The sequence below is a fragment of the Halichoeres trimaculatus genome, unplaced genomic scaffold, assembly GCF_033239565.1.
Source record: "Halichoeres trimaculatus isolate MK-OKI-2021-1 unplaced genomic scaffold, fHalTri1.1 fHalTri1_scaffold_9, whole genome shotgun sequence".
NCBI classification, from domain to species: domain Eukaryota; kingdom Metazoa; phylum Chordata; class Actinopteri; order Labriformes; family Labridae; genus Halichoeres; species Halichoeres trimaculatus.
The window spans coordinates 2,127,969-2,146,785 of record NW_027437188.1 but is presented as its reverse complement, the minus strand read 5'-3'; the positions used below and the strand labels follow the sequence as shown (position 1 = coordinate 2,146,785).

At 41.3% G+C, this 18,817-nt stretch overlaps 1 protein-coding gene across 4 annotated transcripts in view; it reads left to right on the top strand.

Annotated features, from left to right (window-relative positions):
• The first annotated feature begins 372 nt into the window (after positions 1–372).
• LOC141798106 (coiled-coil domain-containing protein 106-like) overlaps positions 373–18,817 on the top strand; it is a 114,430-nt gene continuing 95,985 nt past the window's right edge. The window contains exons 1-3 of one of the 4 annotated variants that reach the window (XR_012599127.1): positions 373–633; positions 11,349–11,440; positions 15,645–15,942. Coding sequence is in view for 1 of the 4 variants with exons in the window: in XM_074679897.1 (XP_074535998.1) it covers positions 429–633 (205 nt within the window). In the remaining 3 variants the exon portion in view is untranslated. Of the gene's footprint in view, positions 634–11,348; positions 11,441–14,789; positions 15,943–18,817 lie in introns of those variants that run through there. The other 3 variants (XR_012599126.1, XR_012599129.1, XM_074679897.1) reach the window with 3 other exon arrangements.

Here is an 18,817-nt window from a genome sequence, read left to right as displayed (position 1 = left end):
TTTGAATTCAAGATTAAGGATGCATTATTTGCATCAAAATTAAAAATTAAATGTCAAATATACCATTATCATTTTCATTTTCATCTTCAAGACTGCAATCTGTGTGACATAATTCAAATTAAAATGAAAAAGGGTTGTTTGCATTTTAATTTTCAAGAAATTGTCCAGTTTATTCATGACACAATTTGAATGAAAATGCAAACATGAAAATGAAAATGCAATACTGACTTGACATATACATTTCAGGATCAAAGGTGCGCTAAGTGTGACAAAACTCAAATGAAAATTCAAATGACTCCTTGGTTGTACATCCTATTCAACACTAGGGGGCAGTGTGTACATATGGCACTGTCATCAAGTAGCCTACCAAAAGAGGAGAAAAGGAAGCGCCAAGTTCTACCGCGAGCGGAAAGAGGACAGGCAGAGAGATGGCAAGCCAGCAGCAAAATTTAGCGGTGGGAATGGAGAGATCGGTGGTCGAGCTGCTCAGGGAGGCTGCGGCTGCTCTGGAGCAGCAGCATCAACAACAACAGCGGAATTGCCCGACACCTACGGTTTGCCCGACACCTACGGTTGTCACACCCAGTTCTTCCTCAACTCCAACAGCTCCTGACCGCCGCACCAGTACGCGGGGTAAGATATTATCTTTTCGGCTATGGTTGCATGAAAAGAAGGAGATTGGTGGTACCATGGACGGTTACAATCAATTATCAATCAATTATTCGAGTAAAAAAATAATTAATGTGATCTTGTAACGTTCGGAATGCTCTCTGCTGCTTCAGTAGTTTTTTTTTTTAAGTCCACATGTGTATGATATGTATGTATTAACGCTACTGGTTATATTTGCAGGGGTGTATGGGCTGAACAGCTTCATAACCTTGGCTGGTGAAGACATGAAAAGAAAAGAAAATAATTAATGATCAGATTCATTTTGATTAAACATACATTTTATTATTCAAAAAGTAATGGTACAATGAGCAACGGCAACAGGAAAATGTGTCTCACATTTCCACTAGGCTCATTCTAAATTAATAATGTAATGTGTAATGACATTGCAGGACACAAATCAGGAAGCAGTCATGTTTTGGTGCATATTTCAGAGAAAAACGTTTCACACAAGAATATTTTGATAGAATACTCAAAATCACAACTAAAAGTATCAGAAAAATAGATAAAACTACAATAAATTAGCAAAAAAAAAAAGAAGTAAATACAGCCCACTAATACTACTGGTACAAACTACAATGGATTAATGAACTGTCCTCCCTCTAACTCAGTGTGGATGAGCTTGTATGAGTGTCTGTGTACTGTGAACCATAGGGGTGAACTCAGGGAGACAGAAAAAGCAAACAGCTCCCAACGAATCGCGTTTCGGATCACATCGTTCATGTTAATAAGTTGTTCAAAAGATTCGATTTGAATCGTGAACGTCACATCACTGCTGCAAGGCTACCTCACTTAGCAACCTGACGTCCATTTTTTCTTGCGATGGTGTCGCATTTTGAGCAAGCCTTGAGTATGGTATAACCAGTAGTGGTAATACATACATATCATATACATGTGGACTTACAAAACAAAAACTACTGAAGCAGCAGAGGGCATTCCGAACGTTATGAGATTACATTAATTAAAATGCAAACACCCTTTTTCATTTTAATTTGAATTATGTCACACAGTTTGCAGTCTTGAAGATGAAAATGAAAATGATAATGGTATATTTGACATTTAATTTTCATTTTGACTCAAATAATGCACCTTTGATCCTGAAATGTAAATGTTAAGTTACTATTGCATTTTCATTTTCATGTTTGCATTTTCATTTGAATTACCGTAAAATACCAAATAAACGCCGGGTTCCAATTAAACGCCGGGTTCCAAATAAACGCTGGGTGTAGCAGCACATTTAGCAAAATAAACGCCCGTTCCAAATAAACGCCGGGGGTATGGTATGTTACTCGGCGCAGCCTACGAGCCGCAGTCAATTTCTTTTGTTTTTTTTTTCATTCCACGTTCGTAGTTACAGAACACACATGCAAACGCTGAGCTCACAACTGACAGTTGACTCTTGAAAACTGTTGTAAAAGAAACATAATCAGACCGTACCTTATTAGTCCATATGGTTTATTTTTCTCAATGAACATCCTGCCGGCTTCTCCTCCCTCTGCATGTCAATACGTGTTGTTGTGTGACCGTGCAGTTACACACGTCGATCATAGAGGCCCCTAGAGAGCTGAAAGCTGGACTCTGGGGCTTTGGAGAGTCAAAGAAGAAGACGTTACCACTCCCGCTTAATGTTATTTTCCCCTTTCACGTTTTTACGTGCTTTTTAAAAAGAAGGGGGCAAGACATCAGTTAACGTAGCTGTACTTTGCTGCTGTTCGCCATGGCGCCAGTACAAAGAAAAAAATACGACCTCAACTTTAAATTGTCTGTCGTCAACTATGCCTATCAACACTCTGGACAAGCAGCAGCTTGATACTTTTCTGTTGACCCCAAGAGAATAAGAGATTGGCGAAAATACAAAAGGGAACTTCAGCACCTCTCTGAGGAGAACAGCAAGAGGAGAAGGCTACGTGGTGGAGGTAGGAAGAAGGCTAGTGAGGAGCTGGAGATAAACATGCGTGAATGGATCCTCAGCAATCGGGCGCTCCACGAGAGAGTGTCCCGAAAAATGATCAGGACGAAGGCCAGAGACATGTACGCCACCGTGGGTAACAGCAGAGACGGGAGATTTGAAGCTAGTGCTGGCTGGCTAAACCGTTTCCTTCGCCGGAACAACTTTACTTGCAGAAGACGTACAACTGTTGCCCAGAAGGACGCCAGAGAGTTCACAGAAAAGTTGGTGAAGTTTGTGAGATTTTCTTCACGGATCATTCAAACAAAGAAGATACCAGAGAGGGGCATCATAGCCATGGATGAAACGGCCGTCTGGTTTGACATGGTGGGGTCAACTACTGTGGAGATGCGGGGGATGCGCAGTGTTCCCCTGAAAACAACCAGTCATGAGAAGAGTCACTTGACTGTGGTGCTGACGGCAAAAGCAGACGGGACTAAACTTAAGCCTTATGTGGTTTTCAAAGGAGGTGTCAGGGAAGTAAAAGCGATGCAAAACATCAGTGGAGTTGTAATAGCATCCTCTCAAAATGGTTGGATGAATGACGACCTGACTGCAGACTGGCTGCAGAAAGTTGTGGGGAAATTCAACTTTGGTCCTCGCCTCCTCGTCTGAGATTCATACCGATGTCACATCAGCCAGGCCACCAAAAAGGAGCGTCAGCGGGGCTACAAAATAACTACAGCTGTGATACCGGGAGGATGTATAAAATATATCCAGGCACCAGACGTTGTGTGGAATCAGCCGTTCAAAGCCAGTCTGCATGAATCATATGACAATTGGATGGCTGACGATGTGGACAAGACCTACACCGCTGGAGGAAATCTGAGAGCCCCAGCTCGTTGCTTGCTGGTTGACTGGGTCCTAAAAGCTTGGGAGGTGTTGGATATGGAGCTGGTCAAGAAATCATTTAAGGTGACTGTGTGTGTGCATGTGTGTGATTTCATCATGTTTTATAGTGTGTGTGAATTAGAGCCCGACCGATATGGGATTTTTGGGGCCGATGCCGATACCGATACTGAGGGCAAAAAAAGGCCGATATCCGATATATCGGCCGATATCTGATATATAGACCAATATCCGATATAATGGCTGATATATATAATAAATTCATTGATATACACAGGATATATACTGTATATAAACACAAATTATTATAATACCCATATGATTCAAGACAGAGACAAAACACTATTAAATTAAGACAAGGAACTTTAATTAAAAAACTGTCAACGTAAGAACTGTAGTTTAAACAAATGATAAATAAGAACAAGCTGTAAACACAATAATAAATAAATAAGTCAAACTTTAAACACAATAATGAATTAAAAAAAAAAGTCAAACTTTAAACACAATAATGAATTAAAAAAAAAGTCAAACTTTTAACACACAATGATTAATAGGAAAAATTAAACTGTAAACACACAATGATAAATAAGGCAATAAGGCAAGTTTGTGCGAACAAACTAGTGCAAACTGTATTTTAAGAGTACAATGAAAATAAATATTCAAAAATAAAGTTTTCAAACTGTAAACATGTAGACAGTGGCATAATGCATATATCATTTCACAAAGATGCAACTTACACTACGTTAAAAGGTCGTATTATACTCTTACATTAGATAATGGTGGGTGTGTGAATTAACACTAGCATTTATCTCTCTTTATCTCACAGAAAAACAACCTACACGACGTTAAAACGCCATGTTATACTCTTGTATTAGATAATGGTGGAGGTATGAATTAACAGTTCCAATTATCTCTGTTTATCTCACGAAAAAAAAAAACTTACACGACGTTAAAACGCCGTATTATACTCTTACATTAGATAATGGTGGACGTGTGAATTAACAGTAGCATTTGTCTCTGTTTATCTCACAGAAAAACAACTTACACAACGTTAAAACGCCGTTCTATAGTCTTACTGTAGATTATGGTGAACGTGTGAATTAACAGTAGCATTTATCTCTGTTCATCTCACAAAAGATACAACTTACATGGCGTTAAACATTGTTACACACTCTTTAAAACTTGCGTGAAAAAACCTTGAATGCTCTTCCTGGCATGTCTTAACAGTGTGTTTTTGTCAAGGAGCACTAAAGTGTAGAGTTACATTATTTTGAAAAGTCACAGCTGACGATGGAGTAATTAAAGTTATTGCCGTCCTCTCCCGTAGCAGAGTGAGTGGGGGAGACGAGCGGCTGCAAAGCATGGTCTGCGTGTGAGGGGGAGGGGCCGGGCACTCGGGCAGCGTGCAGCCCAACACACAGACTCACAGGAGCAGGAGCGGCAGAATTTCCGCGGAGCAAAATTTTTTTTATAATCGGCTACGTTTGGGCCGATGTTGATTATTCTGTGACAGGCTCGGTCGGGCTCTAGTATTTTGTGTTTCTTTTTATTTTTTTTTTATTACGGAGACGTCCACTGTCGCGGGCGGTAAGGAAGCAACAAGGAGTGTTTCGTATTTTTGTTAATAATGATTTGTGGTTATTGTATTTCGTTATTTAAAAAAAACGGGAGGGGTTATAGGGTTATTTTCAAAGTTTGTAAAAATAAATCGGAGATTATCTAACTCTATCATCGCCCCAACGAGTCCCCCTTTTTCGATGTAATGCAAGGACATAGGCTGAGCGTTACAAGAGGAGGAAGCACTGACCCTATATCATGAGCTCATGTCTGTATGTGCTAAAGGAGGATTCTGTTTGACAAAGTGGCTGAGTAACAGATCTGAAGTGCTCAAGGTCATCCCAGAGCCACACAGAGCTAAAAATGTGAGGCAGTTGGACCTGGAGTAGGAGTTTGTGCCTGTTGAAAGAGTGCTGGTTGTGGAGTGGTGTATCAAGTCAGACACCTTTAAATTCAAAATCCTGTGGAAAGACAGACCACTCAACCACAGAGGCATTCTTTCTGTGGTGAGCTCCATTTATGATCCTCTGGGTATGCTAAGTCCCCTTGTTCTGTCCACATAAAAAGATCTTGAGGAATTTGTGCAGAATAAGAGTTGGTTGGGATGACCCCATACCAGAGATTGTCTCCAAAGAGTGGCTTAAGTGGGTGCAAGGGCTCCACCTGCTGGACAACTTTGAGCTACACAGGTGTTTGAAACCTTTGGAATTTGGAGATCTCATTACTGCCCAACTACACCATTGCAATGCTGCAATGCTATTGAGGAAGGCTATGGTACAGTCACTTACCTGCTGCTACAGAATGAGCACCTCCAAATGCACAGTGCTTTCATAATGGGAAAAGCTTGTGTTGCCCCACTGAAAACAGTTACAATTCCAAGAATGGAACTGATTGCAGCAACAATGGATTTCCTGTGGAAGAAGGAGCTACACACGAGTCTTCGGGAATCTGTGTTTTGGACATATAGTGCCTCTGTGCTGAAATACATCAACAGCGAAGGCTCCAGATTCAAGGTGTTTGTTGCCAATCATGTTTCAGAGATATTGAAATCATCTCACCCTGCTCAGTAGAGGTATGTGGATACAGCTCCAAACCCAGCAGACACAGCATCCATTTTTGAATGACAGTCTCTGGTTAACAGGACCTCTTTTTTCTTTGCCAACCTGAAACAGAGTGGCCTGTGAACTCTGTGTCTGTGAGCCGTCTCTCTCAAGACAATCCAGAGGTGCTGTTGTCAATGCTGTACAAACCTGAAACATTATTCCTCATGGATCCGATTAAAGAAAGCTATGGCATGGTGGCTGAAATTCAAGGGATGGTTGTTGTCTTGCAGCAGGGAGAAGAAAAGACAAGCAGCCGATCAGAGTGAAGAGAGCATGCAGCAACAGAGAACAGAGGTGCAGGAAAGGTGCACATCTAAAAGTGCAGCTGTCCTGGGAGTTCTCACTGTGGAGGACATTGACAGGGCTGAACTGGCCATAGTTCAATTTTGCCAGAGGAGAACATTTTCAGAGGAGCTTTTGTGTCTGGAAAAGGGACAAAATGCCAAGAAAAGTAGTCACCTATACACCTTGTGTCCTAGGCTGGAGGATGGAGTCTTGCTTGTGGGAGGACAGCGCAGTAAGGCAGCACTACCTTTGGAGTCTAAGCATCCTATCATTCTGTCAAAAGACCTTCATATTTCTACCCTGCTGCTGAGGAATATACATCAAGAGGTAGGACACAGCTGCCGCAACCACATGTTGTCCAAGCTCAGGGAGGAATACTAGATGACAGGAGTAAGCACTGCCATTAGGTCAGTTTTGTCTAAGTGCACCATCTGCAGAAGACTTAACGCCACTCCAGTTTACCAGCAGATGGCAGACTTGCCCACAGATAGACTCAAGTCTGATGAACCTCCTGTCACTTGTGTGGGAGTTGATTATTTTGGACCCTTTGAAGTGAGGAGCAGGAGGAGTACAGTGAAAAGGTATGGTGTCATATTTACCTGTCTTGCATTGAGAGCTATTCACATGGAGGTGGCACCTTCCCTGGATACTGATTCCTTCATAAATGCACTGAGGCATTTTATATCCTGAAGAGGACAGGTCCAGATCTGACAACGGGACAAATTTTGTGGGAGCAGAACGTGAGCTAAAAACAGCAATTGCACAGTGGAACCAGGCACAGGTGCAGGATGTGTTACTTCAAAAGGGCATCATTCAACCCCCCTGCTGGTTCACATCATGGAGGAGCATGGGAAAGGCTGATCAGATGGGTGAGGAAAGTCCTGAACTCCACCCTCAGAGTACAACGCTTGGATGAGGAGGGACTTTACACAGTTCTCTGTGAAATGTGAGCCATTATTAACAGCAGGCCCATCACCAAGGCCTCCACCAGGGGCTGACTGGTCATCTGGATGTTCTGGAGAATTCCAGAATGGCCGACGGCCGGTGCTGTCAGGGGAGGGGGCCCAGGGGACATGTCCTGTTGTTGTGGGCTGGGCAGAGTCAAAGTCCAGGGCTGCTTTTCAGTTCCTGTCCGCCACTTGCCTCCACAGATCCTAACAAACTGGAAGCACTGATACCAAATCATCTCTTACTGCTTAAAAACCAGCCTGGAGAGTTAACATACTCAATTTTCAATCACTAATCACTGTACAGTGTCATATATCTCCTGTTTCTTTAACTCAAGTGTAACTATCTATACTGCTTTTAAAATTAATGATGAACTTTAATTTGAGGCATTAAAACATTAAACATTATGTGTTAGTATTAAACAATCATGTTACACAAACTTCGATTGGTTTTTAATTTAAATGAAATTGGTCTTAGTCAGCAAAATGTCAACCCTTGTAAAAGATGTTCATTTCACGTCCGCAAGCCATTGGCAACATACTAACTAAAACATTCACCTCGATCATAGACAAAACGACAGAAAACAGCTACAGCCACAGCAGTTTGGAACTCTTTGGCAGCAACTTCAGACACGTGAAACTCAAAAAATCATGAATAGAAAGCAATATTTCTTCCCCAGAAAACATCTCCAACTGCACTCTTGACTACATCGTGGTCACATTTGCAACAGGATTAGCTGCAGTGAATGTTAAATCCAGCGTGCAACGCTTGTCCACTGAAAAAAAAAAAAAGCACATGGCACATAGACAAGGCGCCCCCTAGCGGCTGTTTTATCTCAAAACGAAATCTTTAAAATAAATTCAGACATTAAAATTGAAATCACAAATCATATTCACAGGTGCACAAATCCAGTTCTACAAGTCACATATTTTAACACTGACACGCTTACATTTGCCCCTATTGTTGCAGCGCACAAGGTGCAAAACATACTTGTGCACCTGTATCGTATGAAGTGAAGTTGTGGTGAGAATTTGAATCTGTGCATATCTGAATGTGAACTTGTGCAATAAGTATGTGAAATAATTTACCACGAGATAGCTGTGTCCTCCAACACAGGAACACAGATTGCTACTTACAACCTCTCGAATCCTCCCCACAAGTCCCACATTGGCTGTTTCTCAATTCAGGGGTTGCAGCCTCCGTAGGCTGTAGCCTTCAGAGGACCCGGCCTTTGTAGCCTGTGTAGCCTCAAAGGATGAACTGAATTGAGATGGTCTGGCCCACGAAGCATTTCCTGTTTGTCACCCTCAATGTCAAACAACCCTGCCCTTATCTGTCAGGCTTACATTACTTTTTAAACACACATAAACCTCATTTTTAAAATGGGATGATTTTTACTTTTTTTTTTTTTTTTTTTAACGGGCGCGCCCCCGCAAAGTCTGTGAAGGCTTAGGGCTGTCCCTCTGTCATATCATAAAGTGCGAGAGGGATCTCTTGCTGACTTTATGAGCCCTTACTGCACCCTTCCCGTGAGTCACCAGGGTTGCAGAGTTACAGTGAAGGAATTACCCAGAATTCATTTTAATTTGACGGGAAACCATAAACATGGCAGGTTAAGCTAACGCATAATATGGAAATTGAAGAAAGAGAGATGGCAAACAAGAACCACAGAAATTAGACCAATGTAGATGCTTCATGAATATAAGTTTACCTGTCTTTGAGAATAAATAAATAAAACTGCTGTTATCTTCCAAAATATTTATATCTGTACACAAACGGTATGTGCAGTTCAATGAATTAATTCTGATTTTGCATATTCATATTCTTTCAGTTTGGTGGATAAACTGTATTGACTTATGGGAGCATACAGATAAAATATCTGTTTTAATTTAAAGCTTGTTTAATAACAGTTCATACTGCTGCTCAGGTGAGCTACATTATGACATGCAAGTTGTGTGAGTAGTGGCAAAGTGCTATCCAAATCTGAGACACCATATTGAGCCCTTGTAGACTCACGCACTCGAACACTTTTCAGGTGATCTTAATTAAGGCTGTATTCAGACCAGAAAAGTCCTTTGGTCCACTTGTTTGGTCCGGACCAAAAGCGGATTTTATTTTTTTCGTTTGGTGCGGTTCGTATTCAGATTGTACTTTTTGCAAGTGGACTATATTCTGTAAACACATCCACATGTGTGACAGTCAGTGCTCTCATTGGACAGCACTGACAAAGGCGGTACACAGAATACAGACTCGGAAATGGAGGTAAACATGTGAGTTTGTGCTCTTATTAGAGCTGCAAAATCATTTTCAGTTTCAAGAGCAGCTCCTTCAAAGAAGGCTTAACAAGACTGTTTCAAATTTTGGAACAGCGAAGACGAATGCGCTCAGCAAGGAGACGCTATGCTCTGCGTGTCCTGACCCACAACATGCCAGCAACAGCGTGGCTAAACAGAAGACAGAGGATCAGGTATGAACCAAAGACTGTCAGGTTACGGTGGCTTTACAGGCCAAAAAGGCTCATGTATCCTGTAGTTAGTTCGGATGGACCTTGGTTTGTATTCAGACCTGCACCAGAGAACCACGAACCGCACCAGAGTTCGTTTGGAAGCGGACCGAGACCACCTCAAAAAGTGGGTCTTGGTCCGGTTGTTTGGTCCGCACCAGGGTTCGTTTGTGTCTATTCACACCTGCATGAAAAGTCCGCACCAGCGTGGGAAACGAACCCTGGTCCGTTTAAAGTGGACCAAACAGTCCAGGTCTGAATACGCCCCAAGTCTGTAAGGGCCAGTGGCGGCTGCTGGTCAGTCAAGGAGGGGAAGCTCTTTTTTTTCGGTCTACATCATAAATTTATTTATTTATTTAAATGTAAATCCTACCCTCTGTGTCAGCTTGTTCCCTATAACGATGGATGGAAGGACAGGTCCATGTTGTCACTTCTTAGCTCACACATGAGAACCATCATGTCGTCCTCACCTCCTTCTCTTCACCCTGTGGGAAGACAACAGGCCTTACACCAGTTAGCATTGACATTCTACAGGCTGCTAACTGCTGAGTTCACATGTAAACAATAGTGCCGAGGTTACATGTAGGATCTCCAGACAAACACAAGAGGCAAAAGTAGTAAAAATATCGCTGAAGCCACAAAAGGTTTGGTGTCCATAACCAACAAATGAGCAATAGAAAGTAATGACCCACTCCAAATACAGAGATAACGAAAAAGAGACAAAAAATTACAAGAAACGGACAAAGAAGAGAGAGCTGCTGCAAAAGGCAGCCATAGCCACCAGGGTGATGCCTAGCATCATGTAAATAATGGCATACATTGACATATAAATGAATGAATAACGTGTTAATTGTTTTTATTTATTTATTCTTTCAATAGGGACAGCGCACATTAATATACATCTATTCAAAGAACAATAGATGTAAATATGCCGGATTACAGCATCAGTGCTGATTTACGTTCGTAGTTCCTAGGCAGGTAACACTTAAACATTATGGCACTAAGACACCACACACACAAAAGCAGGACATAGAAAAGGACAATAGATCATAATAAGAGCACAATACAACAAAGTTCATTTCTAAAACCCTGGATGTTCATGGTTACAGAACTGGTTTGCTTTGCTTAACATGTATTTTAAAAGTTTGTAATGTGGGGCACTCCCTTATGGCGAGTGGGAGACTGTTTCAGATCTCACTGGCTTTTACAGAAGTAGAGTTTCGTCCAAAAGCTGTTTTTCTGTAAGGCACCTCGCAGTCCCCTCTCGATGAGGCCCTGGAGTTGAGGCCGCTGTGAACCCTTATTTTGAAAAAGTCAGACATATATATATATATATAAATATATATATGTGGGTGTATAAATATATATGTATATATATATATATATATATATATATATATATATATATATATATATGTGTGTATATATATATATATATATATATATATATATATATATATATATATATATAACAACTATTCTTTCACAGAATCAGAAGTGATGAACAGGATGCTGAAGCCTCCACCTTGAATTCAACTGATGAAGCTGCATCGCATCTCAGTGTCAGAGAAACTAACCATGGTAAGAGTTTAACAAAGGGTGTTTTCACTATTTTTTTGTCATTACTGTTGGCATGTGCTGAGGAAGTACTCAAAGAAAAACAGGTCTAATTTGTTTTTCATATGACCCCATTCTGCTGCATCAAAACAAATGTGCTGTAGTTGATAGTCTTTTGAGCACATGACAGAGAAATCACACCACCGCATGCCTATGAGTCCCAACTGTCCTGTTATTTAGTAGTGATATGTGTGGCTCTCCTTTAGCTTGTAGCTACCATCTACATGCTTCACAAGAAAAGGACAATCTTTGCAGCTCTCCTTTGATGGACACTTGATCTCCAAAAGGCCGTGACTTCTTATGTCCCCTAGCTCTATGACCTTCCTGTCAGGTGAAGTGCCAAGGTGAGGAGCATGAGGATTTCCCACAAATCCACATGAGAGCACTGCATTTCTTGTGACCACACAGTAATACTTTTCTACAGTGGGCTCAAGATGTACCCCTCTTTTCATAGTGCTTGTCTGTCAGTGGTTGTGCTCTAATAGTGGCTGCAAGACTTTCATAGTTTGATTTTCTTGCGCAAATTCTTTTAAAAGGAGACATAAGCCGAGCAGACCGCGCAAGGTGCCAGACATTGTTTGTCTCCTGTTGTCTGGTCTCATGCTCCAGGGTGATGGATTGTGGCAAAGTGATGGAGATCTTTGTTTCATGTTTATTCATTACTGTAGTGAAATTTGATGATTGAGCTGGTAAGGGGGGAATCTGGGAATTCACAAGCTTGCTTTGCTGGTGGTGACGGTACCACAGTGTAGAGCTCATACACAGTCTTGTTTCTTCCCTGCATCTTGAGATTCAGTTCGTTCAGGTGCTGCGTAATGTCACATAGGAACGCAACAGACAGCACCTACTCTTTATCATCCAAAAAGGAAAACCGGGAAGTCTCCCCTTGGCCGACAATGAAGGATTTCAGGGGTTCAAGCAGGCCCATGAAATGTGCAAGCATGCGTCCTTTAGACAGCCATCTGATCTCGGTGTGTAACACCAAATCTCCATAGTGAGTGTCAAACTCCTCACACAGCAGTTTAAAATTTAGGTGGTTTCTTGCACCACTTCGATTACATTTGCCATCACTTCATTCAGACATTTGAACTTGGCAAACAAAGCTTGTTGATGCACAATACAATGGTATGAGAAAATATCCTCAGCAGCAACCCCGCCATGCATCAGCGTTTCTTTCAGCAAAGCCACGGCTCTGTTCCTCTTACCAAGCATCGCCGGTGCCCCATCTGTTGTGAATGCTGTGATTTTTTCTGGTCCAATGTTAAACTTTTTGATTGTTTCCATCACAGCGTTTTTTATTTCAAAGCCCGTTGTTCCATCTTCCATTGAAACCATGTCAAGCAGTTCTTCTGTAATGTCAAACTTGCTGTTGATTGCTCGGATAAAGATGAGTAATTGCGGCGTGTCATTAATATCCAAGCTTTTGTCCAATGCAAGGCTGACAAATTCAGCGGATGACAGTTTGTCCTTGAGAGTATGTGCAATGTTCTCTGAAATGTCTGATGCCCTCCTAGCTACAGTAGAATCCGACAGTTGATTTTTTTTTACCTCTCGTTCAAGGTCTTTTTTCTCAGGAAACAACGTTGAACAAGCTAGCAATATGCAATCCTTCACCATTTCTCCATCAGTATATGGCTTCATCTTTTTCATCAGTTCATGTGTGATTTTGTAGGATGCCTCTGTCGCTCTTTCGATTGTATTAACGTGGAATACGTTCGTTTGAGCAGTTTGGTTCTGTTTGAGCCTCGCTAGCTTTTCCGCCCTTAGCTCTCCACCCTTTGGAAAGTCGGTAACGAACTTTGGGTGTTTAGTGTCGTGATGGTGCTGCAAATTGGACAGTTTAAATTGAGAAATGACGTCACAAAGCAGGCAAATGCATTTTCCCGAGCCGGTGGAGACGAAGAAAAACTCAAGTTCCCAGTCCTCTTTAAATGTCCGATATTCCTCTTCATATTTTCGTTTTCTGTATTCCTTCGCCATTTTTGCATGGTGCTGTAAGCTAGTGATTTGTGATTGGTTGTTCAGAGGGATGGGGGGCGGTGGTTTAATAGACTGATGTGTGTGATGACTGACGTGTGACTTTTGAGTGAGAACGAAAGGTTGATGAAATCTGCTGACTTTGTTTTTTCGTTTTAAATTTTTTTTTTTTTTTAAGTGGGACTTAAAAGAGCCGCAACTAGTCTTAAAAAAGCCGCATGCGGCTCAAGAGCCGCGGGTTGAGTACAGCTGTCTAGTGTTTTTGACTAGAGCAAGCTGTGATAGAGAACATTATGTCATGAACTGACTGTTTTTTTCATATATGCATTTACAGAGGCAGACAACAACACACTAAGGCCACTAAGACGAGAAGCTGAAAACTGTAAAGGAGAGACTTGAATGACAAAAGAAGGAAATGATAAATTTGAAGACGGTACTTGAAGAAAAAAACGGCCAGCTTAAGTTACTTGAAGGGAAGTTTAAAAATGCACTGAAATTAACTCCAGAGTCTGTGAACCAATGTCATGTGCCTGGTTATTTCCAGTACTGCACTGGTTTCACATATGAACAGTTTAACAGCATGCCACATGACCCCAATGCACCACAAACACATAAAGTGGTAGACATCGAGGCCCAAAACATGCCTTTGTGGAGATTCATCCAGTTCTTTGGTTATGCACTTCTCAAGAATCACCCAAAGAGGAACTATTTCTCAGTTTAGCACTTAGTCTGATCACAAGTAAAGTGTACTGCGCTGGTCCCAAAAGAATGCGCCTCGATATCCCAGAGCAATACAATTTTATAACAATCATTGCTATGCCTTTCCAGAAGTTGAGTTAAACTAAACACCCGAGAGTAATTGGCCAAAAAAACATGACTGACACCACTGTCTCAACTCACAGTTGGTGTCAGGTTTCGGAGTGATGTGCTATCAAAGTGTGTGACTGTTGAATCAGAGTATGCAGCTACGAGACTGGGTGAAAGTTTACACAGGGTCAAGGAGACCTCACAGACACACAGCTAAAGACAGAAGCTATCCTTCTATCTGCCAGATAAGCATACATCAACCCTGAACATAGCATGTGACTAGAATAAAATGCTAAATTATGTCAATTATTATAAAAAATATATAACAATCCCCCTCTTGACTTTATTTCATTAACTCAATCAAAAAGTGAGAAAAGACTCCTGATTGGCACGTGTCAGGCCTAGCTATTGATCTGGGGATCAATGATTGTTTTGTTTTCTTCTGTACTTGTTTTACCTTTTCTCACCCTTCCAGGGATGCGTCTCAATGTACTAACTTCATGTCTCCTCCGTCCTATCTCCTCCACAGCACCGTAAGTACTTTCCCAGTCGCCATTTGAAGACTGTCCCAAAGCGATAATTTTGCTCGAAGGAGAGAGGAGAGAGGATGGAGGAGACTGATCGGAGGAGCTATGATCGCGGAAACACGGGAGCTGGATTTGTGGAAGTCTTTTCACTGACAGACACGCCCCCATATGGAATATCACTCTCTGATTGGACGCTGCAACGGCTCAGACTTCATATGAAACTTCACAAACACAAGAGAGGTTAATGAGAGAAAAGATAAGCTTAGGACAGGCACAGAGGATGGTTCAGAAACTGATCATAAATCTGATAACAAAGGTTTTGTTGTGAGTTTAAAACATAAAATACTGAACACAGCCATCATCACATCAATATTATGGAGGATTAATACAGAAAACTGATATCTGATAAATAATATCTTCCTGAGACACAACAAACTAGGTTATATTAATAAGTTTCAGAGTTCACGATTAGATTCGCTCTAGATAAAGGCTAAATAATTCATGAATAATCTCACAATCACGCATTTTACCGGTAAAGTGATCCGTGTGCTTCTAAACTGCACACAGGATAAACAGAGAGCTTGTTTTCTTCATGGTAAAGTGTTTGTTAAACAGGTTAAAAGAACAGACAAACCTCTGTTACTGTTTATGTTTTATCAGAGTTATTACAGCGCATATGTGCAGACACACATACAGCTGTCAGAGCTGACTGACAAATGATCCAGAGGTGATCAGATGATGCCGTCATCGCTGAAACACGTCGCTTTGTGTGACACTCCGGAGGAGAGGATGTCCCATTGCTCTCTAAAACGAATCTCTTCCATCCTCTGTCCTCTCTACTTTTCCTTGCGTCTCAGGTGGAGGAAGGAAGGATGGAACTTTGGAGCTTAGAGACGCACCCCAGGTCACTTCACTCCTGTCTGCTCCTTCTCACACCTGCTTGATTGCTTCAGCGCCTCCCCTCCCACCACCTGTGGCTTGTTAGCAATCACCACCCTGTGTATTTAAACCCCTGTCTCTTTGTGTTTTGTGCCACATTGTCTTCGTCCCTAGTGAAAGTTTTGTTCCTCGAGTGACTCAGTGTTTTTTGACCCTTCCTTCTGCCTAGTGTAGGATACCTCTGCTTGTTTTTTGGCCTGCCTGTTTTTTTGGACAGTTTCTGGCTGACCTTATCTTCTGCCTGTTCCTTGTTGATATCTCTGCATGCTTGTTGCTAATAAAAACTGGACTTGGTATCTATGCTAGACTGTGCCGTGCTATTGGGTTCTTTTACCAGGTTCCTGACATGTCTACCCTTCCAGTTACAGTCACATGAATCGGATACCTGGGCCCCAGTGGCATATCCAGGACAATTTCACTGGGGTAGCCAGAATGGGACACAAAGTTGGTCTGGGGTGGCCATGGTATCACGGAATTAGACCCTTTCTCACACACACACACACACCACACACATACATTTTATATATATATATATATATATATATATATATATATATATATATATATATATATATATATATATATATATATATATTCTACAAATTAAAGGTGTTCATGGGGCCCTGGGACCCTTTAAATAACAACTTTGACTTCATTTAAAAAACTTCAAAAAGCAAGGAAGTGTCAACAATGTGTATAATTATGTTTTTTACTCTTAATAGCACAATAAACACACATTGTATCTCTAACATTTGTGGCATTTGAATGCAAGTTGAACTGCCTATTGTCTAAAACGTGAGCTGTGAAAATGAGCTAAGTCCTTAATCCCCAAGAGAAAAAATTCTCTAAACAGCATTTAAAACACAGAAAATACAGTGCTGGATAAAGTGCTGAGACAACCTTAACCCTTAAAAGGCCAATTTCATAGATTATAGCCAGAAAATTCGTATTTTTTGGAGCTGAAATGTTAGTTTCACTTTCTGCTAAAACACTAAAATTATCAAAGTGTCAATAAATTTCAACATATAGATTTGTCGAGTGATTTGTTGTCTCATTAGGTGTTTTTGGCAACTGATAATCCATTAGAGGACATTTTTATCTTTTATCTGATTGAATACAGATGGGATTTTTTTGTAATTGGTTGATCATATTGAGTAGATAGAGGTATTAGTTAGTAATAGTAGAGAGATTAGTTAGTAATAAAAAAAAATTGCAATTGAAGACCTAAGAATGATTTTTAATGCAATATTTTAAACTGTATGGTGTCCCGATTGTCCCCCCCCCAGCACTGCAAATAAGCCCTTTTGCTGTTAACTTCATGACTGTGATATTTAATTTCATACACTGGTTAGTGAAAAATAAAACATCAGCTTTAGATATTGTGTGGTGATTCCTTGGCTGTGTGGAGTTGTTCCTCCTCTCTCTCCTCCCCTCTCTGAAGCTGCTGCACGAGGTCCTGGCACACCTGCGCCGCATGAGCAATCAGCCGCTCCTGCTCTTAAGCTCTGGCTTGAGTGAAGACCGGTGCCAGAGTATTGAAGCTTCGACCGCGGTACCAGTGCTGAACCTATCTAAGTATAGCTTGAGATTGTTTGATCTTTTGTATGCCTGCTTACCAGTCCCTAACGCCTGCTCTCCCTCTTTTCCTTTCAGTGCCTCCTCTTCAACCTGCAGCAGCCCTGAAAACATTCACACAGCCTCAACTCTCTGACAAAGGAACTCTGGATTTGGACTCACCTTTTCATCTACAACTCTCAATAAAAACTCATCTACTGTCTCTACTGCCTCCGCCTGCTTTTGGGTCACTTAAAAACACATCGGTTCCTCTGAACCATAACATATTGAACATACACATCAGCAAAATAACTCCGGTCTTCAGTCTAGAACCAATTCAAATTCAGTTTATCCTGTTAACAACAACAAAAAAGCAACTGATGTTAATACCAACTTGGTTTGCAGGATGCTGCTACATTAGCTTACTTTTTGCAGTATCTCATCTTTTAGCTGCTGCTACTTATATAAAATTTGCTAAATAAAGTTTTCCTACACATTCAGAACAAATCACAACAAAATTAAACATTAAATACCATACCTCTTAATTGTCTTCATCCGTTTTTCATCCGCATTCATTTCAGTGGATACTAAAATGAATGCTTTTGTCTCTGTCCTGCCTCGTTGTAGCTGCAGGTGACAGGAGATGCAGTGTGCTCATCTCATGGCTCTACTGACCCCAGATCTGCATGGTGACTGGAAAAACCTCCGCTGATCAGAAATCAGCTCTCTGCAGCCTCAGTCCGACCATATCGTGGTACTTTAAAAGTGTTAAACTGACCCTAAATTCGTCAGTCGGCCATCCCCATTGATTGACAGCATTTCTCTTGTTTCTTGTGTTGACGAACTTGACCAACTACCTATCGGATCTGGGGTGGCAACAGGGGTGGCCGGTGAGATTTCAGGGGTGGCACCTGCCACCCGGGCCACCCCCTAAAACCGCCACAGCTGGGCCCCCCTCAAACCTGGTACACTTCATCAGGAACTATTGTAGGAGAGCAGAGATGCTGACCTATATGTGATGCATGTAAGCTGGTCATCATTGCAACTACAGCACAAGAGTTCTTTATCTCCAAGTCACTACACATTTAAACAGTAAACAGTAAATATAGTAGATAGAAAGAATTAGCAAATTAATATTCTGAGTCAAAAACAATTTAAATCTTCCCATTATACTATGATTACAGCTTAGAGTCACGTGCTCCTAAGTGTGTGCAAGAGGGATAGAAAAGAGAGGAAAGCAGCTATATATGGTTATGTGGTATCATTAGCATAGCAGGTGTATTTACAATGGGGTGGGGAAGAAATATATGGTATTCAGGATTCTCTTCATCCTTGGAAGTCTGGCAACCTGTCAAAGGAATCATTTCAGGTGCATGCTGTATTACTTGATAAGATGATAACGCTGCAAATTTATCTTTGGTGGTAAGGTATTTGAGCCATAGGTGTCTTATGCAGGGAATACAGCAACAACAACAAAGGGTCAATAGGGCCACTGCAGATATTAGAGAGATCACTACTGAGGTAATTAACGATTTCC